This window comes from Lampetra planeri, chromosome 51 (assembly GCF_965212315.1).
Source record: "Lampetra planeri chromosome 51, kcLamPlan1.2.h2, whole genome shotgun sequence".
NCBI lineage: Eukaryota > Metazoa > Chordata > Hyperoartia > Petromyzontiformes > Petromyzontidae > Lampetra > Lampetra planeri.
Genome location: NC_136157.1, coordinates 7,614,715 through 7,636,626, shown reverse-complemented (window position 1 = coordinate 7,636,626; position 21,912 = coordinate 7,614,715). Strand labels below are relative to the sequence as shown.

The window sequence follows — 21,912 nt, the reverse complement described above, 5'->3', positions numbered from 1 at the left end:
GTGTTTTATCTCTCCACGTCATTTTCATGACATAAGAACAGTGTGCCTGGGAAGTGTGAGTGTGCCCCAGCACTCGCTCGCACTCTCCTGATGACGATTGCTTGTGTTGCGATCGAAACGTTGTGATATTTTTATTATTTTTATTCACTTTATTTATATTATTTTATTGTTATTGTTTTTTCTATCTATGTAACTTTACTGATACAGCTGCATCTACATGCAGCTGTATCTTAAGATGCTGTAATGTGCCTCGAGCATAGGAATAATATTCACATTCTTTACATTTACGGAACATATTTGGCCCGTTGCTTTGCAACTCATTTTCACGTAGAACCCTGCGGTGTCGTTCCACCGCTGGATGAGGTTCCTGCCCACACCGTGCAGGTCGTGGACCGTTTTTTCTATCATACTCCACCACGCCCAGTCAGTAGGGCACCGTAACTGGTAAATACGACGGGGTGGGGGGGGGGACACGCAGGTCAAGACCCCGGGGACGCGCTCACGCCCCACGCCTCCTTGCCCTGACCCCCCCCCCCCTCCTCCTCCGCCGACCCCTCGCAGCCTTCAACAGCCCGAGCAGCGCCATGGACAGCTTCGAGGGACTGGACCCCAGCTTCACGGTCAAGCGCAAGCTGAGCCACGTGCGCGAGGAGATGGAGCTCATAGAGCAGCTCAAGAAGGTGCGAGGCGGCCCGTGACCTCGCGTCGCCGTTGCGTTGGGGGTTTCAAAGCGGCCGCCGCGGTGACGAGTTGCAGCCAGAGGCGCAATTCCAAACACCCGGGATGAACCCCCGAACTCGCTCGTCGCTGGCGAACGGCGTCTTCTACCTGCTTTGGGCCTCGCCTAGATTCCCTGAGTCAGACTTCAGTTAGTTGACTCATTTATGTCTTACTCCTTGGACCAAATCACTCGGAATGCGCCTGATCTTGGTCACATGCTCATCAGCTTGGATGAAAGGGACGACCATGCATAACAAGTGTTACAGGCGGCGGGACTAGATGGTCGCCAGCAACGATAGCAATGCAGACAGAAGCTATCGTTGCACTGTACTTCTGTGCTTCAAAGTCTCTGCTCCCCGCCTTCACCAACCCGCGCTAACGCGCGGTGAAGTACGGTGAAATACGGTGAAATAATCCTCACCGGCAGTGGATCGACAAAAGGGGTATCGCGCGAGTACAGCTGCAGCGCCGCTGTGATTGTGCACCGGTGCTGGGCAACAAACGGCACTCGCGGTAACGGGAAGGGGAGGGGGGCCACCCCCCGTCCGCCCGCCCCTGCCAAGCGTCGCCCCACGCGTGCGCTTTGTGCTTCCCGCTCAGAACATCGAGTGCCGGCTGAAGGTGACGCTGCCGGGAGACCCGGTGAACTTGGGCTCGGCGCTCATGGACGGCGTCGTGCTGTGCCACCTGGCGAACCACATCCGCCCGCGCTCCGTGCCCAGCATCCACGTGCCCTCGCCCGCCGTGGTGGGTGCCCGTCGCCCACGACTCCGCCGACACCGTCTCCGCTGCGTGTCGCCAACAGTTCTCCGCCGCGCGGCTAGCCTGGGGTGTCACGACGTATGGACGTTAACATCTCGCCACGGTGGCTATGAGATGTTAACGACCTCGCCTGGTATAGAGGAGGTCGTGGGTTCAATCACGACCCTGACGCCTGCTGCTGTATATTTGGAATTTGCGTGTCTCTCTCCTCGTGGTCGTGGTGATTTTTCTCGTGTCATCTGGTTTTTCGATCCACATTTAGAAACGTGCATTTAGAGTATTTGGCTGCGACAAATTGCCACGTGATTAGCCACTTCTTCGAGCTGTCATTTGTGGCCAGGTTGCTTCCGAAAAAGAGCTGCATAGCACAGCAACTTTACCCACAGCAGTAAAACTGTAAATACATGAGGTCCCGTTCACCGCTGATTCTCAGAACGCGCAAGCGGTTAGCGTTAATTTTATTTAGAGAGGCGTAGCGCCGTTGTTTTTAAAGATGTTGTACTTACCGCAGAGAAGTGTAGCAACACGACCGCACTCCACGATAGCTGGTGCCAAACTGTGCCACACGCCCTCCCGCATGGCTTTGTGGGAGCCTCGGTACCGATAAAGTTATTTTAGTTTAGTTTGTCTTGCGGTGACGTGCACGTACATACACGCACGTCATCAGAATGGCAAAGGGTTAAACGCCCAGCACCCATGTGGTGTTAAGTATAAAATTGACAATGTGGACAGCGTGGGGCCACGAGGATTGACAACGCATGGCATCGTCAGCCTGTTGTCACTTCTGCCATCGGCGAATGTCAAGTTTATTTCATTTTACTCGCAAAAGAGCTTTACAGCTCATCAGATTCCTCCAGTATAAATATTCTGATTCTGAACGTTCTTGTTCTTGCCACGCAGCCTAAGCTGACCATGGCAAAGTGCAGAAGAAATGTGGAGAACTTCCTGGAGGCCTGCAAGAAGATGGGAGTTCCACAGGTAGACCCAGTCTCTACATTGAACTGCATTGCACCGTGTGTGTGTGCGTGTGTGTGTTTGCATGCGTATGTTTGCGTGTGTGTGTGCGTGTGTGTGTGCGCGCGTGTGGGGAGCGGTGGTGTAGCGGTTAGCGCACTGCGCTATGAACCCGGCGACCTGACTTCGATTCCTGCTCACGGCCAACACCAGTCCTGGGCCTCCCCTCGGTCGACTCGGCCTCAAATGAGTACCTCGTGCGATGTGTAACCATTGCCACTTGGTGGCAAAGGCAGCCGGGCGTGATTTCTGGCCACCCCCTCGCGTGCCATGTTGGACTTTACAGGTGCTCGCTAACAGCACTTGCCCAAACAGTCTGTTGAGGCTATACAGGGATGTTTGTCTGTGGTGTGGAGAGCGGTACGAGTGCCTAGTGCGGTGTGCAAATATCACCACTGTGGGGAGCGGTGGCGTCGTGGTTATCGCACTGCGCTACAAACTCGGTGACCCGAGTTCAATTCTGCTGACATCAGTGGAGAGTGATATCTGAACCAGTACTGGGACCTCCCTAAGGTCCACTTAGCTTCAAATTAACACCGGTAGCAGTTTATCAGCATCACCATTGCGGAATAAGTTGGGCATCGTGCTGGCCAGACCCCACTCCCTAATGCACAATGCTCGCCTTCACAGGGGCTCTCTAATTGAACACGGGGGGATCTTCGCAATCGCGTGGTTGGAGAATGCAGCGCGCGCTGCACCGACCTCCCATTCGGCGCGACAAAGAATTCCGTCGAGGCCAAGGAGAGAAATCTTTTGTCGGTGTTTGTCCCCCGCCCTCAGGAGCAGCTGTGCCTCCCTCACCACATCCTGGAGGAGAAAGGCCTCAGCAAGGTGTCCCTCACCGTCCAGTGCCTACTCGACCTGGCCACCAGCAAACCCAGCCAAGCATCCGTGGTCTGACTCCCGCCCCGTGACCCCCCACACAAACACCCCCACCCCCGCGATCACCTGTCAAGCAAAATCCACATCGGCCCCGCGGGGGCCCCTAATTCCCCCACCCGCAGGCCAAACCGTGAGGCCCTCTTTGCGTGCGAGGCCCGGGGCAAATGGCCCCTTTTACTGCCCCCCCCCCCAGCCCCCCTCTGGGCATCCCCTGCCTCCGGGCTCAGCCACACACCCACTACGATTACTTTAATCAGCAGGCCCTGCTGCTTTCGACTGCGACGTGAACGAGGCTGCGTAATGCACTTTGGACCCTGAAGATGTATTAGCATTGCTGTTATAATATTTACCGTTCTTGCGATGGCAACAAGTGGCCCGAAGGCACCGTTACGTCTTTTCGGTGGTGGTGCTGGTGGTGGCGAATTTGACGAAGGCCACGGTGCCGGCGTGCGAGGGGTAAGATCTGCAAGCCTGCGATGGCACGGAGGCCTGCGATGGTTTCCACTCGCGTAGCGCCGCTATCACGCAGTACCATCACGTGGTTCCATCACGTGGCGCCATCACGTAGCACTTGGCTTCTAAGACTAATTGCAAGCAGTTGCAGTAGTCTAATTTATATCAGAGGAGGGGAAAGAGAGCTATCCTAATGCACGAGGTGTACTTTTTAAATCGCATTTTTTATTTTCAGTCTTAGTTTTTTTCTCATCATCACCCCTTTTAAGCCAAAACTTGTCCGACAGTTGTAAGCAACATTTTCTCTTTTTACCTTGAGAGTTTTATTTTGGCTTTGGCAAAAAGAACACATTTCCTGCCTTGACCGAATGACACTTTAGCAGATGAAGAGTACACTCTGGTGGTGGCGCCACGCGCCTCGTTGTGGTGGTGGTGTTGTTGTTGAAGCCGAACGCTTCGATGCCGACCGCTCTCCGTGTCGTTGGGAAGGCTGCTCCCGACAGGGTCCATGCCGTCTTTGATTTTTGTTTTGTTTCAGGGTCGCTGTCGTGGGTTGCGCTTTATACCTTTTGATTTTTTACTCATTATTTTTAAGCAGGTAGCTCAACTTATCCAACTCCACATTCCATAACAATTTTTAGTAGTATTATTCTCACGGTTTATTTCATTACGATTACTACTGTTAATTTCCCACCGCTCTCAAATCCTAACTCATCTTCAGTCCGGAGTCCCGGCGACCAAGAGGAGTAACGTGCTGCCCTTTGTAAATATCGCGATTTCGAAAGGAATTTTTAAATCTCTGAATGCCTGCCGCAAGCCAGGGGCGCTGTTTTGATCCCATCCGGCGGAACCCATCGACAAGCGGCCTGGTCCCCCCCCCCCCCCCCCCCCCGATCTCTCGCAGCAAGCGTGGACGTGGCACATTGCCAAACCCGACCGCCACCAACGCCTCCACCCCATCATCCAAAATAATTGTAAGATAGCGATTTTGAAAAACCCACAGATATAGTTTTGTATTCGACGACGTTATTACTGCATGCTTGCCGTTGCGACGTAATGGGGTGAACGTAGTGGGGGGTGTCTTGTTGTTGTTGTATGCGTGGGGCTCGGGCGGCAGGAGCCGGCGGGGGGGGGGGGCTTGTGCTTGACCACGAGAGCTCGGATGAGCCACAGCCGCCGTGTCAGCGCGGTGCCACGCGCGCACCGCCTGTGGCACAGCCCACGCGTGCGTTACACCCTCACCCCCCTCGCCTTTGAACACCTGTTGGGTTTTCTTCTCGATTCACTAAATGGCGATGCAGCCCCTAACCCCCCCCCACCCTAAACCCTTACCCCCCCCAGCTCGCCGTGCCGCGGTGGTGACGGCGCGACCAGTCCCGTTAGCCGAGCCCCGGATCGTTAGCTCTGCTCGGCCGTGCTTGCCTTGCCCGCATGGACCATTCCACACTCGTTGCTAATCCCCGATTTCACATCGCCACCTTCCAAGCGATCTCTTGCCCGTCTCTATTAAGAACTACGGTTATTAGTGAGTGTATCTTCACGTTTAAGAGTTTCTACTCCTTCCATCGCCTCAACTGAAACCGTTATTTTTGTCAGTTTATTACAAATAATGTTATCGTTATGAATAGTGTACAAAAAATTAAAACATAATTTTACAAAAACCCCAAAAAATATATATATTAAACTTCAAGTGCCTACAGCTAACTTGTTAATATTTGGCTCCGTAATAAAAATGGAACTGTAACCCTGGACATGTGCGCATGTAAAGTAGTAATACTACCAGCTGGTCTGGGTGCCATACAGTCCGGTGTTTGTAGTCGCAGAAAGCAACGAAGAGCTCTCCTGCTGCTGGCTGCACTCCCAGCGATCCTATTATTGGCAACAGAGCTGCTGTGGCTGAATAGCAGTTGGGGGAGGGGGGGGGGTCCCTTCGGCCAAGACACAAGGGGGTTATTTGAGCAGGCTACGTCACGGTCTTATAAGCAGGATCACCCAGAATGTGTCGTACCTCGGGAAGCTAAGAAGGGTTGGCCCTGATGAATGAATACTGCTCGGAGGGGCGACTGCCACGCATGCAATGGGCACTGTAGGCAGCGACGCCAATCCCGTTGTCGTCGCTGCACTCCGCTCCCAACGTCTGTGCCCCCCCCGCCCTCTTCGCCAACCGGCACAGACCCAGCGTAGAGAAGTAACAAAACAAAACCCTGCAGCCCAAACGGGGTGCAAATACCCTCATCCAGCAGTGGATTGAGAAAGGGGCCGTACATGAGGTGGAAGGGTAGATGACACGCCCAGGTGGCTTCCTCGGATAGTCGGATAGTACAATGAGGCAATTGCAGTGGGAGGATCCGAGTCATCGTTGGGGGAGGGGGGGGGCCCATGCCAGACCCCGCCGATCAACCCCCGACTGCTGTCACGAGGGTGCAGGGATGCAACCGGCCGCCAGGAATAGAGACCCCGAGTGTGGCACGCACCGCAAATAGCCAGCTGAAAATAATATACACCTATTTAATTTAAAGAGTAAAAAAGACGTAAATATACCGAAACTTGTCTCTAAATAAAAAGACTTTTAAATAATAACTCGGAATATTTTGTATAGAGAATTTTGGCGCAGCATTGACAGCCTAACTTCTTTTTTGAGAGCATGCGTTGCATCCAGGCTTACAGTGCGAGTATCGGTATATCAGTAGTTTTTCTCGGTATAACGTTATTGTCATAATAGCAATTCCTGTGGTTATACATTCTATTGTTTTAATGCCGTAATCTCTTACGTATTGTTTTGTAGATGGTTGATGATTTTTTTTATTCCAATATTTTGCATGAATGCCTTTGTCATCGATTTCCAGTGGTCAGTCTTAATCGTTCGGCAATGGACAATTAATTGCGTTGCTGAGCCTCCGGCCATCTTCACTCCTGGGCATCTTAACGAAAGTGCTATTTAAAAAAAAGATAATTATAAAAAAAAATTAAGCAAATCGTTAACGGAATCATTAAACTTAAAATTTTACTCCGCCTTAGGGGAGACTTCAGAGTAATGTTGAGGTTTATAAGAGCTATATATACGCTTAAACAGCAATATGCGCGCTCACGTTTTATACTTCGGATTTGGCCCGTGGGTAAAATTTGCGGCTTACCGGTAAAATGTGCTCTGCACATCGATGTGCTACGCAAGTGGGGGGCGCACTCACCGGTGATTTGGTTTCGGCCCATTCGGTGGCATAATTTGTAAATGTCTTGAAGGAAGCGCCCTGCAGGAGGGATGGGGGAATGCTTCTTGGCGTGCTCTCTCTATTTGTATATTTGTAAAGAAAGACGGCTCCACTTCACGTGGCCGGGCAAGTTGTGTACAAAAGCACCTTAATGTATGTATTTTGTACTATATTCCACTGTGATGTTTTCAGCTTTTCATTAAAGTGTGTACCGTTACTCTCTTGTTGTCGGTTCCGAGTTTATTTCGCTTAACCGGGCGACAACTCAAGCGACCGGAGTGGCGTCGCTTTTGCAAGAGTGAACTGGATCACCGAAGACGACAAAAGACAAAACAAAGCACATCGAAAATCCGAGCACAAACTTTTTCCCCAAGTTTGACATTGTTTTTCAAGTAAATGTTTTAATGTTCCGGTGGGTAGTCCTCTAACAGCTTGTGGTTAAAGCGTTTTGCGAGATAAACCCTGCGGATTCTGCGTTGTTTCCAAGGCCAGGAGCAAACAGACTAAAGCTGTTCGGGCCACGCCTGCAGATGCCCTGCCACGGCTCTGAGCTCGCTGCTCATCCCAACGCACGGGGTCCCCTTCTTCCTCCGCACCACACTCCACGGGCGGGGGGGTAAAGCCATCAATTATATTGATCGCAATAATTATTATTCAGACTTGTAACACGCCGTCGCACACAGGTGTGAGGAACCACAGACAAGTTTGAAGGCAGCTGCCAAGCTCTGCGGTCCTTCTATATACCAAGGTATTAACGGTCAATTAATTAGCGTTTTATGAGTGAGGACAGCGTGCACCCGTGGCACATAGGCTGAGCGACACGCGGACCGAGTGACGCACACGGATTGGACGTTGGTAACGTCAATGTCCGGGTGCCAGGTTTTCATGCCAAATACCGGATTGTGGTCACGTCCTCGGCTTGTGCTTTGAAATGAAGTGGGAAAGGAAGTGTCTCGATTCCAGAGAAATACGGCATTCGTTTGCATTGCCCATGGCCAAGCACAGAACGCGGTGGTGAACAAGGGTGGGAAGGACGATGCGAAGGAGGAGAGCTGTGGGTGGTGACACCAATTACTTCTTTTTCTTCCCACCCTTCTTGGCCTTCTTTCCCTTCTTGCCTTTCTTGCCTTTCTTTCCCTTCTTGGGCGCCTTGTACTGGCCCAGACCCCGGCGCACCATCACGCCGCGCCACCACGCCTGGATCTGTCCCACACACGCACCACACACACACACACGCACCGCACGCACGCACCACACACACGCACCGCACACACGCACCGCACACACGCACCACACACACGGCACACTTTACGGTCACATGGCAGTGGCAGCAGCGAACGCGCCTGTGATGCACCTGTGATGCGCCTGTGATGTGCGTGCCTGTGGATTGCGGTGAGGCTTGTGGTACAGTGTTTCATTGCAAGCACCTTCATTTGAATTTACGTTTAAACGTTTTGTTATGCTTTAACACGATCCCGATTCAATATTGATTTGAAGCTTTCGTGACTGCAGGAATCCATACTTTGGTTCTTTCGGTAAAGTCACGTAGATAGAAAAAAATAATAAAAGAACACGACGTTTTGGTCGCAACACAAGCGTCCGTCATCAGGTGAGAAAGAATGATCTGCTGTTGTGGCTTTATATAGGCACGGGAGGGGGGGAAGGAGAGGTTTGTAGAGTCGTGGCTGCAGGAGTTCACGGGGAGAGGGGGGAGGGTTTGTGGCGTGCAGGGACGGGTGGGGGCTGGAGAATTTAGCATCTCCATGAGCTTGATTCCTGCAGCCACTACTCTACAAAACGCAACATTTTCCCTATGCCACAGTCCCTATTCCTACCACATTCCATTGTTTCTCATGGAAGATAAATTGCCACGCTTGGCGACGCATTAGCAATGTTTACACTCTACCGTTCCTATTCGTCCGCCACCACATTTCCCATCATTTTTATGGGGCAAAATCCCCAGTTATACATCGTTTCGTTATCAGTAACAACTTTCCGATCCCGAACCCCGACGTATCTGCATCGTGCCATGAGACCACGCACCCAATCAGATCTCTCGCTGCACAGCCAATGTCACCTTCTGTCTTAGAGAACGGCCCACGGACGTCGATGTATCACAAAACTCGCTGAGAGCCCGTCAAGTTACCTCTGGCCCAGAGGGGAGACCACAGCGCTTTCCTACCCATTCTGCACGACGGCAATTCGGTGGTCCTGCAACCGTGAAACCGATACTTTTATCGTCAGAGCTGGAATCGATCCAAAGTCGGTGCGGAACGAAATTTGACGTGGTGGATTTTTGTGTCGTCAATGGTGACCTGGTCGAGACCACATCAAGTCTGGTCGCCATCAGCTCGCTCCACTTGAGCCCCCGCTTTTATCACGGGCGGCTGAATCCTGGACGCGAACCCAGGACCTCTGAGCTCTGCGCTCTGGAGTCTGCCGGCCACCCCAAATGTGCGGTGCGAGGAGCAGCAGCAGCAGCAGGAGCAGCAGCAGCAGGAGCAGCAGCAGGAGCAGCACCCTGATGGTGCAGCGCAGCTCCAACTCCTCCTGCTCGAGACGCTTGCGCTCCGCCTCCCTCTCCAGCCGGTCCTCGATGACCACCGCCTCGAACTCCGAGTACTACGTGGGTGCAGGGGAGGAGGGGGGGTGCAAGGGGTGCAGGAGGAGCGGTGCGGGGGGGGTGCAGGGGGGGGTTGGGAATGGTGGGTGGGATGAGAGCAGGGCAGGAGTTTGGAGAGAGGATGAATGAGCTCCAGCAAAGACTTTCAGGTTTCATTTACAACCAGATTCATTTGCCGCCACTTGTCTGTTTAGGGTTAGGCTTGGTGGGAACGCTCGTACTCGTGACTCTGGTTGGCGAGTTGGTGAATGGGAGGGCTCGTTGTAAAGGCTGGCTCGACTCGTTGTTTTGGATTTGTGGGAGGGCTGATGCTCGTGGCTCGTTGGGTTTGGGTTACGTTCAGAGGGATCGTCCTCGTGACTGGTTGGATAGTTCGTGTTAGGATCCGTGGGAGGGTTAATTCTATCGGCCAGTCGGCTGGTTGATGAGGGTCAAGTGTAGTTAGTGCCTGCTTAGGGGCGCCGGGGTGACGAGATGTTAACTATCTCACCTGGTACACAGGAGGTTGTGGGTTCAATTCCGACCCTGACGCCTTCTGTGTATTTGGAGTTTGCGTGTTTGTCTCCCTGTGGTCGAATGGAATTTTCTCCGGGTCCTCCGGTTTTTCCCTCCACATGATGAAACATGCGTTTCGAGTATTTGGCTGCTATACATTTCTCCATGATGAGCCAATTCCTTGAGCTATCATTTGGTCGCTTCTGAAAAACAGCTACATATCTCAGTGGGCCTTACACGGTTTAGCTGGTTTTATTTTAGTTTAGTTTGCTTGACTATATGATGAGGGATAGGTCTCGTCTCGTTACTGGTTGGCTGGTTTGTTTGGGTGGGTGTCGTGTTTGGCTGGCGAGCGTGCTCCACCATCAACCTGCTCACTCCTCTTCCTCGTTGCAACTTGTAGCCGACTCGGTGGTCTCCTCACCTGTCGCGCGAGGTCCTGCAGGTGAGCCAGGTCGCTGGCGTGCGTGGCCTTGAGGTTGTTGAGCTCCTGCTGCTTGGCCTCCAGGTCGTGGTCGTACTTCTCCATCCAGAACTCCAGCTGCTCCGAGAGGTCCTGCGGGAAAAATTAAACAGCCTTGGCTACGTTCCATCGGAGGTTCAACCGGGAACACATGGCGAGCTGGGAGCTCCTCCCTCTCTCAGCCCTGCCCACTTCTACAAAGCCACACCCACTCGGCCGCTAGCCCCACCCACTCTGTGAGCGGCCTCACATCGATGCCGTCAGACAGGGATCAGGTAACCCCACCCACTACACTGGTGGCCCCACCCACTACTCTGGTGGCTCTGCCCACTACTCTGGTGGCTCCACCCACTACTCTGGTAGCCCCGCCCACTACTCTGGTGGCTCCGCCCACTACTCTGGTAGCCCCGTCCACTGCTCTGGTCGCACCGCACATTGCCCAGGTAGCCCCGCCCACTCTCCAGTAGCCCCACCTACTAGTTGGGTAGCTCCGCCCACTGTGCCCATCATGAAGCCAGACGATTGAAAACTGTGGGGGACGAAAACTAAAATCCAAGTTGTCACGAACGGGTGGGGTGGCTTCGTTCACGCGTGCACAGGCGCTGCGCGCGTGAAGGGTGCAGGCGCTGGCGGGCGTGAAGGGTGCAGGCGCTGCGCGCGTGAAGGGTGCAGGCGCTGGCGGGCGTGAAGGGTGCAGGCGCTGCGGGCGTGAAGGGTGCAGGCGCTGGCGGGCGTGAAGGGTGCTGGCGCTGGCTGTCTCACCGCGTAGTGCCTCCTCAGGAAGGTGTCGATGTCCGTGTGCACCCGGCTCTCGTTCTCCAGCTCGCTCCCCAGCGTCTGAAAGGCACAACGGGCGACGGCGCTTTCCCGTCTTCTCATTGACATGTGCAGCGCCATGGATGGGCTCCACTTGCAGGCAACGACAGGCAGCCCAGAGGCGGTTGGGGGCTGTGGGGGATTCTGGGATCCCCCGCATCCCCTCCCACGGGTGGGGGCTGTGGGGGGTTGTGTGATCCCTCAGAGCCCCGCCCCTCGGCTGAGAAACGTATATAAGGCGGACCTCCGGAGAGGTTCGAGGCAGTTGAAGACCGAAGCAAGAAGGCCTGCTAGTGTAGGACCCTGGACCCCGAGCTTCGCCGTCCTTTCAAGGGCCGGAGCTCGGTGAGGCCAGCGGTGGACCCTGGGACTCCCTTAGCTGCCGTCCTTATAAGGGCCACGTCTGAGGAGTCAGTGGCTGGACCTGTACCTTGGCTGGGTCAGGTCAGACAGCCTCCCATAGGATATCGTAGCCGGAGGATCTGGAGCGTAGCCGGGGTAGGCACGCTACGTAGGCGGCGTATGACAGGCTGGGTGGAAGAAATACACGATATAGACTGTACGAGAAGTGTATGTACAGTAGTCAGGGCGTGTGTGTGTGTAATAAAGACGTGGCCCCTACAAGTGCCTCCGCAGCACACTACACGTGTACGCCACCAGGCCGTGTGCCCCGGGCTCACGTGCACCTCGTCTCTCTCGTCTCTCACCTGCACCTCGTCTCTCACCTGCACCTCGTCTCTCAGGGCGAGCTCCACGTGCTCTTCACGCCGCGCCGCCTGTGAGAGTCGCGCCTGCGCCATGCGCCGCACGTACCGCCCCTCCATGGCGCTGCGGGCCTTCGCCTCCTGCAGCTCGTCCTTGAGCGTCGTGATCTCCTCTTCCAGGCGCTGCCACGGACACGCGGGGGGGGGGGGGCGAGTGCCCCGTGAGCGACGTTAGCGATTATATTTATTTTCTGGTAACGAGACAAAGCGGCGATTCGAAGCGCTCGCAGAGCAGAGGCCCTCGCCCTTACGCCATGGGCGATTCTGCGGCCGTCTGGATCCGATATTAGGAAGCCACTGCAGCTATGCACTTTTAAACAATCTAGATTGAAAACTAATTTCTTTAGAACTGCTTTTTGTCTTTAGTTTGTTGTCCTTGTTTGTTGTCCTTCCCCCGCACCTGCGATTAGCAGATTAGCTACATCCAGTGTGAAACAAGTTCAACATACGTACAGAAATACGTCACAGAACGGCTCACGGGAAAGCGGATTTCACAGAGCTACCTCTGAGTTCCCTTCAAGTGGCCGCAGGCACACAGAGCAGAGGGTCGGCACTTTCCCACCCAGTGTTTGTTGCATGACAATCGCACCTATTGGGATTGCTCTAGGGGGAACACACATGGCATCTTCGCCCTACACGCTGTGAAGCCACCGCAGGTTGTGTCTGTGAGACGTAGCAGCGCCTTCCATCGTACACAGCCTCACGCAATCTCCTTCTAGCGTATGGCAAGTTACGCCTCAATTGTACATCCAGGTTTAAGTTTTGTGTGAGCCATGCGATGGCTTTTCTAATATTATTTTATTATAGTAGTTGGAATTTTTATCTTATTATTTTTTATTATTATAAAGATTGAGTTTTTTGGTGACCGTGCTGAAACCACGAACTCGCCACACTTGAGACCCCGCTTTAATCACGAACAGCTTGGCTGATCTTCCCAACGCAGGATCTCAGCGGCGCCGGCCCAGCGTCTGTGACCCGTGAGCCCCCGAGGCCACGCGGCTTTGAGCAACGGGACACGGCGTGCGTGGGGCCACCTGCAGCTCGTTCTCCTTCTCCTTCTTGAGGTCCTCGATTTCCTTCTGCAGGGCCGCCACTCTCTTCCGTGCCTCTTCCTCCCTGACGGCGCGGAAACAGAAACCGCTCTCGGGGTCGAATGGCATTTTCCGGCGGTACAGGGGTGAGCACGCCGTGCCGTTCACCCAGCGACGTCTCGCGTTGAGACGGCCAACGTCGCCGGGAAGCGATGTCAGAACCGGTCCAACCCTCTCTACCTCTCACCAGCCATCACCAATCGGCATTGTGAATTATGGTAGCAAGAAAACCCATGTGACCGACACGGTGTGGGGAATCCCCTCATCTGCTGGCGGCTTGAGAATTATCATCTAAGCCGCGGTGTCGTTGCGCGTACCCGCGATGAGCGAACGTGCGAGCGAGCGAGTTAGCGAGCGAGCGAGTTAGCGATCCTGGGCGAACCGTGCGATGGCAGCGTCGTAGGCGTCCCTCTTCTCCTTCTCGGCCGCGACGGCGCTCAGCAGGCTCTGGAACGTGCCGCCTGCGCGCACCTCCTGCAGCGTCTCCGCAATCACCGCCTCCGCAAACCGCCTGCGACGCGCAGGAACACCAACGGGTGGTTTATTTTATATCCCGATTTTAAACTAAACTATTTTTACTTTACCAGGTAAGGCCCACTGAGAGACATAGCTCGTTTTCAGAAGCGACCTGGCCACAAATGATAGCCCCACGAAATGGCTTATCATCACGTGGAAATGTATAGCAGCCGAATACTCAAAACTCGTGTTGCTTCTAAATGTGGAGGGAATAACCAGAGGACCCGGAGAACAATCCACATGACCACAGGGAGAACATCCAAACTCCAAATATACAGGCATCCTCAGGGTCGAGATCGAACCCACGACCTCCTGTATACCAGGCGAGGTTGTTAACATCTCCTAGCCACCGCGGCACCCCCCATGTTGCTACTGGTGTCATCACCCATGACCCATCCCATGACACAAAACCAGTCGCACATCTGGAATAAAATGTAGTTGGGAAAATTATAAAAGCCCAGTAACTGTTTAGATATTCGTCACTGATGTGTGGCCGTGAGCGGGAATCGAACGTGAGTCACTGTGTTCGTTGAGCAGGCCACTATCCACTACCAATACCGATACCACTCCCCACGTGTATCTGCAGAGGTAGACAAGACAAATATCCCCCGTATAGCCTTGACCAACTTTGGGGCAAGTGCTGTTAGTGAGCACTGATGAGCCGGCACGGTACATGAGGGAGTGGGTGGCCAGCACCATGCCCGGCCGCCTTTGTCTCCCTAGTAGCAATGTTTACACACCGCATTACGTACTCGTATGAGGCTGAGTCGACTTAGGTGAGGCCCAGGACCAGTTTAGATCATTGTCACAGGTTCGTAACGCAGCCCAATAACCTCCGCAATACCACTCCCCACGGAGGCACAGACGCTTGTACACACGCCCACACACACGCACGCACACAACAACCGCCATTCGCCACTAAGTGGCGGTGACGTCACCACGACGCTTGTGCCAGGCCATGTGCACCCTGAGGCCACGTGAAGTGTCGAACGCCCGCTGGCAGGAGGTCACGGGGCAGACCCAGGTGCCACGGGTCGACTGACCGAGATGACCGAGATGACTGGCTGATGCACCACCTGTGCCCCCTACTGTGCCAACTTGCTGTGCTTTAGCCACCCGGCGCTCCGCTCGTTGTTGTGAGCGTCGCTCCTCCGCCCTCCGTTGTTGTTGGAGGGCGACTGCCTCCAACTGCCCAGTAGCGTCCTTCACGAGCCTCCTCCACTGAGGCCGATCTTGACACCGCTGGTACCAGTCATAGGCAAGTCCACTCAGCTCCACGTCCTCCTGTACCACATCACTCCATCTCTTCTCTAGCCCGTGCCGCGCCCGTTTAGCCCCCTGGATCCGGCCGAACAAAAGCTGTTTAGGCATGCGGTGGCTGGGCATGTGGGCTACATGACCCAGCCAACGCAGCCTTGCCTGCTGGAGGAGCTCACTGATGGGACTTTGCCCAGATCTTTCAAGGACTTGTGAGCTCCTCACACAATCCAGCCTGGTTAAACCCAGGATGGATCGTAGGCAGGCCAGCCTAAATGTTTCCAACCGGCGAAGATGCTCCACTAGGGGGGTCCACGTTTCGCAAGCGTAGAGAAGGGAGGGAATGACCGTGGCCGAGAAGACCTGAAGCTTCGTGCAGAGCGACAGACCAGGTAGCTTCCACACAGCGTTACGCAACCGATGAAAAGATATTGCCGCTCGACTGATTCGGAGTGAGACCTCTGCTGATAAACTGGAGCCGGTCATGAGCACACTGCCCAGGTATGGGAAACTCTCCACTCTCTCCACTACTGCCCCATCACCGATTGGGAGTTGTGGGGGTGGAGTGCCCGATGGTACAAAATACCCAGGCAGGTGCTTAGTTTTGGTGGGGCTGATGGTAAGGCCCCACCTCTTAGTGGCACACTCCAGTCTCAGCAGCAGCGTCTCCAACTCCTCTTCTGAATGAGCAGCTATTACCAAATCATCGGCATACATAACGTGGTTGACCAATAGGGAGCCATCCCTTGATCGCACCCGGGCGTCGATCAGCCTCCCATTATATCTGTACCAAATGGTAATTCCCCCGGTACAGCTATTGAAGGCTTCACGAACTACGCAGTCGAAATAGATGTTAAATAATGTGGGAGCCAGAGGACATCCCTGTCGCACCCCAAGGTGTACAGGGAAAGGCTCCGACTCCCGGCCACGTAGTTTTACCCGGGCCCGCTCACCATCATGAAGGTCCTTAATGATCGTGAGCAGAGGGTCAGGGACTCCGAAAGCACGAAGAACAACCCAGAGCCCAGTCCTACTGATGGTATCATAGGCCTTGACCAGGTCAATAAAGCAGAGATGTAGGTCTTTTTGGAATTCCCTACACCTCTGCTGTAGCAAACGGACAGAAAATATGGCATCTGTGCAGGACCGCCCTTTCCTGAAACCGCATTGGGGCTCCGCAAGCCTCTCCTCAGCATGCCTAGCAAGGCGATGTTGAATAATCCTTGCCAGGACCTTACCCGGCACACTGAGGAGTGAGATGCCCCTGTAGTTGTTACAGTCGGTACGGTCCCCCTTCTTAAAGAGGGGGACCACCAGGGCATCCTTCCAGTCCTGCGGAACCCGTCCAGTGGTCCAGACGCACGCACACACACACGCACGCACACACACGCACGCATACACATGCAGACACACGCACGCACGCCTGTGTGCGCAGGCAGGCAGGCACGCACCTGTTGGCCTGCGCCTTGCACATCGTGTCAGACGGGATGGGATCTTGTCCCAGGGCATCACGGAACTCCTGGTCCGTACTTGGCCGGATCCCTGGAATCTTCTGCGACGTGCGGAAGGAATCTCCCAGCTCGTTGTCTCTGGCCTGCGCCTCGGCACGAACACACAACAAAATGTGGGGGGGGAGGTGGATACATTGTTCAGAATCACAAGCAACAGGCAAGTGCTTTGTAAACTAAACTTGTTTTATTTTACCAGGTAAGGCCCACTGAGCTCTATAGCTCTTTTCCAGAAGTAAGCTGGCCACAAATTATAGCCCAGCAAAGTGGATTATCATCATGTGGACATTCATAGCAGCCAAATACTCCAAACACATGTTTCTAAATGTGGAGGGGAAAACTGGAGACAAATCCACGCGACCAGAGGGAGAGAGACACGCAAACTCCAAATATGCAGCAGGCATCAGGGTCGAGATGGAACCCACGACCTCCTGTATACCGGGCGAGGCAGCTAACATTTCGCCACCGGGGCACTCCCCGTGTGTCGTGACCGAGCTGCCACTGTTTGCCTTGAAGAGGGTTTCATCAATTAGGGTATTTTAGTTATAACCTGATGAAGGCATCTCCCCATGAGCAAGGCATCATCCTGCATTAGAGAACAGCCCAAATAAGTGGATATTACAGGGCTTAGTATTATTATTATTAAGCTTGTTTACCCAGAAAGGTATCACCAAGTCTCAACACAATTGTCCAGGAGGCTCCTGCGAGGTTTTTCGCAAAAGTGGGTGGCAGTGCTGCAGTGTGTGAAGTCTGCGCGGAATCTTTCAGCACTGGGTTGTTTTGTCCAACACCAATTATATATATATGTGATTAGCTATGGAAGGAAACCGGAGAACGCGGAGAAAAGGGGGAAAGGACAAACTCCACGCAGTAAGGTGCCCGAGTTGGGACTCAAACCCAGGTGCTCCTTGCTGTGGAGGCACCAGTGTAACCACTGAGCAGACACCTCTGAGACCCGTCCAGTGACCTCTCGCCAACACAGCAAGTGGGCAACACTTTCCCATCTGCTCTGCTGCATATGGGAGTACAAGAGAATGTTTTGTGGCCAGCAGAATGACTAATCGCCTTCGTGTTCCCAGTGCCGATATTTGCAAAGTGCATCTGGCACTTATATTTAAGTCCGAGGCCCAGACACAGGTTCATATCCGACTCTCCACTGGTAATATCCATGGCCGGAGATCAAACCCAGGTGACGAGGATGAGGTGGTGTGCAAATGACTGCACCCCTCACATATAAGATAAAGGTCCCCCGTGTAGCCTACATAGATAGTTGGAGCAAGTGCTGTTAGCGAGCACCAACGAAAGTCGGCACGGCACACGAGGGAAGTGGTGTGGTCAACACCACGCCTGGCCGCCTGTATCTCCACAGTGCTGGTATTTACACAATAAAACAATCACTCAATTCAGGCTGAGTCAACCTAGGGAAGGCCCAGAACCGGTTCAAAATGTGCGGTGCGCCAACCACCACACTAACGCTCCACAAAGACAAAGATCCCCCATATAGCCTTAACATACTGTTTGGGCAAGTGCTGTTAGCGAGCACCTATCAAGGCTGGCACGGCACGGGTGCGTGGCCAGGACCACGTTCGAATGCCTTCGTCTCCCAAGTGGCGTTGTTTACGCACCGCACTGGCTACTCATTTGAGGCCGAGTTGACCTCGGGGAGGCCCAGGACCGGTTCAGATAATCGTCACTGGGTGTTGGCCGTGTGCAGGAATGGAACTCGGGGGGCCGGGTTCGCCGCGCCACCGACGCGCTGGAGAGACGGCGGCACCGACGACACTCACGGGGGGGCCGCGCGGGGCGATGCACCCGAGGATCTGCAGCTGGTGGAGGCAGTCCTCGAGAATGAGGGAGACGCACAGGGCGTCCACGGGGGACAGACGCGCGTGTCCCCCTGGGGGTGCAGCAGCCACGCGACCTTCGGGCCCCCGACCCACCGCCGCTCCGTCCATGGTGGGGCGCTGCGTGAGCATCAGACGTGGACGGGCCACGCTGAGAAGTCCACGCAAATTGGTAGCGAGCGGACGCACGGAAGAGACAGTGGCACAATCAGCAGCAGCAGCCAGCCAGCCAAATACTGGCTTGCCCCAACCCGAGCCAACGAGACATCATCCACTGACCCTCGACCTCACCAACCAGCCAACCAGCCACTCCTCGCACTGACCCGAGCACGAACTCGCCGACCGACCACGAGTCCTGACCCTCCGACTCATCCTCACCCGAACCAAATAGCCGACCAGCTACGAGTAGGAGCCCTCCCACTGGCCCTACGGCTGATGGTAAACAGGATGGCCATGGGATGGCCGTGAAGAGAGACAAAGTTCACGCTCAAGACGACGTTAGAACTGGGCTAGGGTTCACCCTATAGGCAGAGTTTATAGGACTAGGGTTAGATTTAGGTTTAGGTCCAGGATTAGGACTAGAACGATACCAAAGTCTACCGATCCAAATATATTTAGTGTGTCAGAATGTATCATTTACATCGATGATGACCAGCTCATGGGGCCTGTATGGGTCGCCGAGTCGGATTTATCATTCTGTTTGAAAGAAAGGTTGATTGAGGCATCGTTCTATCGATCAGGTATTTCACGTCTGTGCAAACATTTAGAGAACAGGTCTGCCATGAAGAAGGGCCATTGCTCGAAACGTTACCTGTTGTGTTTTCACTGTTGAGGCCACAGTTTTATCGACGATGTTTCATTGTGTCAATTGCCCTTGAGCACCAATGCCAATGCAGCAGCAGCATCACCAAATAATGTGGTGACCCATTACTCGCTCGCCCTTGGTGCTTGGTGGTATGCACATTCTGCACGGCAGCACGATACTACGACGACTACGAGTGGTCTTCTTGGTTCTTTCGGTAAAGTCACGTAGAAGGGAAGTAATAAAATAATAAAAATAAAACATAAAATAATTCTCACGACGTTTCGGCCACAACGCAAGCAGCCGTCCTCAGGTGAAACCAGGTCTGTCACCTGAGGACGGCTGCTTGCGTTGTGGCCGAAACGTCGTGATAATTATTTTATTATGTTTTATTTGTATTATTTTATTACTTCCCTTCTACGTGACTTTACCGAAAGAACCAAGAAGATGAATCCCTGCAGTCACGAAATATTTAAATCGAAAGACTACGAGTGGTTTTATTTGACCAGGTCAGGCCCACTAAGCTATGTAGCTCTTCTTCAGAAGCGACCTGGCAATCACAAATTATAGCTCAACCAAGTGCCTCTTGTGGCAATGCAACCAGCTAAATGCTCTAAACGCGTGGTGATGTTGATCCTAAATGTGGTGGGAAACATCGGATGGCCCGGTAGAGAAATCCACGCGACCACGGAGAGAGAGACAGAGAGACACCGCAATTTACAAATATACATCAGCAGCAGCAGGCGTCAGGGTCAGGATCGAAGCCACGACCTCCTGCACACCAGGCGAGGTAGTCAACATCTCCTAGCCACTGTGACATTTACGTGACCGCCCAGGAGCTTTCCTCTCCATCTCTTCCCACCGTGAAGGGCATCAGATTCTGGCGAATTGCCCGATGATGCTGGATGCAATTACCAGCGAAACGTCGTACTACTCAAATTGTAAATGTTGTGGTTTCACGCTTCAACACACCGGTGGGCTAAGGCAGTGAACTATTTGTCTTTTGTCAACGTGACACTTTTTTACTGATTGGCCGTGTCGGGTGGTGGAGGGTTACGACACATTTATAAATAACGCTAGCTAAACCCAAAAACGTTGATTATGAATAATATTGGTCGCGAAAGCCTGCTACGTGTTAAACAGACTCACACTCCCCACCCCCAACGCGTGACATCCTGGGAGCTTGAAGCCAGATCAGCGAGAGGGACGCGGATCAGAGGGATGGAGGCAGAGTCCGTGGCGGGGGGATCGCCACTCACTGGCGACGCCTGTGGGGTGGACCTCGGGGCAGGCCTTCATCCAGCAGCGGAGTGACCACGGCTGATGTGCTTGCCATCAGCCGTGATGTGTCTAGTTGTTGTTGTTGTTACAGGAGAGTAGAGGGGTGAGTAGCCTGGCCTGCAGCTGAGTCTTGATCAGGCGACTGAAACTCACCACCCACGCAACCCCCACCACCACTCGCCTGCCATTGACCACTCACCAACTCACTTCTCACCACCCTCACCTCTCACCACACTCACCTCTCACCACACTCACCTCTCACCAACCATCGCCTCACCCCACACTCACCACTCACCTTTGGGTCCGTCCTCTCGTCTGTCTCTGTGTGTCTCTGTCTGTGTCTCTCTCTGTGTGTGTCTCTGTGTCTCTGTGTCTGTGTCTCTCTCTCTCTCTGTATCTCTCTCTGTGTGTGTCTCTCTCTGTGTGTCTCTCTCTGTGTGTGTCTCTCTCTCTGTCTCTCTCTGTGTCTGCGTGTGTGTGCAACAACGGCGTTACCCAGGCGACCACTAACCGCCTGGGCTGTCGTGTGGCGCTCGTGGTGGTGGTGGTCGTGGTGGTAGTCGCCGTTGTCGCCACGAGGGGGCGCCACGTGGGGCACCACGTGGGGCACCACGTGGGGCGCCGCGCTCCGCGTCGTTCTCGACTCAACTCGCTTCGCCCGCGCTCCGCGTGCCACACGACTGCGCGTGAACGGTGAACTTCTTTCGCACCGTACGTAGCCAATCGTGCTAATCGGAGGTGCCGGGGCAAGGACGACAAACTAAACACAACAACCGATGAGCTGCTGCTAATGATGATGGCAGTCGTCAGTGGGTGTTGGGCAAGCACAAATAACAACTTCAACACTGGGCGACGTTTCGGCCAATGGCCCTTCGTCGTGGGGCGCTGCGGTGGCAAGATGTGAACTCCCTCGCCTGGCACGCAGGACGTCATGGGGGGTTCAATCCCGACCTTGACGCCTGCCGCTGTGTATTTGGAGTTTGCGTGTCTCTCTCTCCCCATGGTCGCGTGGATTTTTCTCCGAGTCCTCCGGTGTTACCCTCCACGTTTAGAGACTTTGGCTGATAAACATTTATAAATGTAAAGCCACTTGATTGGGCTATCATTGTGGGCAGGTCGCTTCTCCAACGAGAGCTACATAGCTCAGTGGGCCTTACCTGCTAAAATAAAACAACGAGGTCAGTTGTAGATAAATGACAAGCACACCATTTGTTGTTAGTATTACTCTGCTCGTTTACCCCCGGAAAGTGCCAGGACTTGTTTTTTGCAAGAGGCTCATGTCAAGTTCACAGTCAAGGGAGCGATGTTGCTGCTGCTGCTGCTGCCGAGTGTAATCCCAGTTGAGTCATTTGCCGGTGAGTTTTCAGTATTGGGAGGTGTTGTTTTGTTGTTGTCCAATCGCAGTTGCATTG

At 53.9% G+C, this 21,912-nt stretch overlaps 2 protein-coding genes across 2 annotated transcripts in view; one reads left to right on the top strand and one right to left on the bottom strand.

Annotated features, from left to right (window-relative positions):
• The window catches only part of LRCH1 (leucine rich repeats and calponin homology domain containing 1), a 55,033-nt gene extending 47,776 nt beyond the window's left edge, over positions 1 to 7,257 (top strand). Inside the window, 4 exon segments of the mRNA XM_078616650.1 lie at positions 562 to 680; positions 1,321 to 1,467; positions 2,383 to 2,460; positions 3,277 to 7,257. Coding sequence (XP_078472776.1) covers positions 562 to 680; positions 1,321 to 1,467; positions 2,383 to 2,460; positions 3,277 to 3,396 — 464 coding nt within the window. The 3' untranslated portion in view covers positions 3,397 to 7,257.
• On the bottom strand, positions 5,382 to 21,066 carry LOC144734461 (dynein regulatory complex protein 9-like). The gene is made up of 10 exons (XM_078616653.1): positions 20,796 to 21,066; positions 18,361 to 18,568; positions 16,517 to 16,659; positions 13,675 to 13,803; positions 13,236 to 13,317; positions 12,163 to 12,324; positions 11,384 to 11,458; positions 10,583 to 10,714; positions 9,561 to 9,662; positions 5,382 to 8,243 (listed from the first exon to the last, which is right to left on the bottom strand). The coding sequence occupies exons 2-10, from the start codon at positions 18,547 to 18,549 to the stop codon at positions 8,112 to 8,114; spliced, it is 1,146 nt and encodes a 381-aa protein (XP_078472779.1). The 5' UTR covers positions 18,550 to 18,568; positions 20,796 to 21,066; the 3' UTR covers positions 5,382 to 8,111.
• Positions 21,067 to 21,912: the final 846 nt, after the last annotated feature.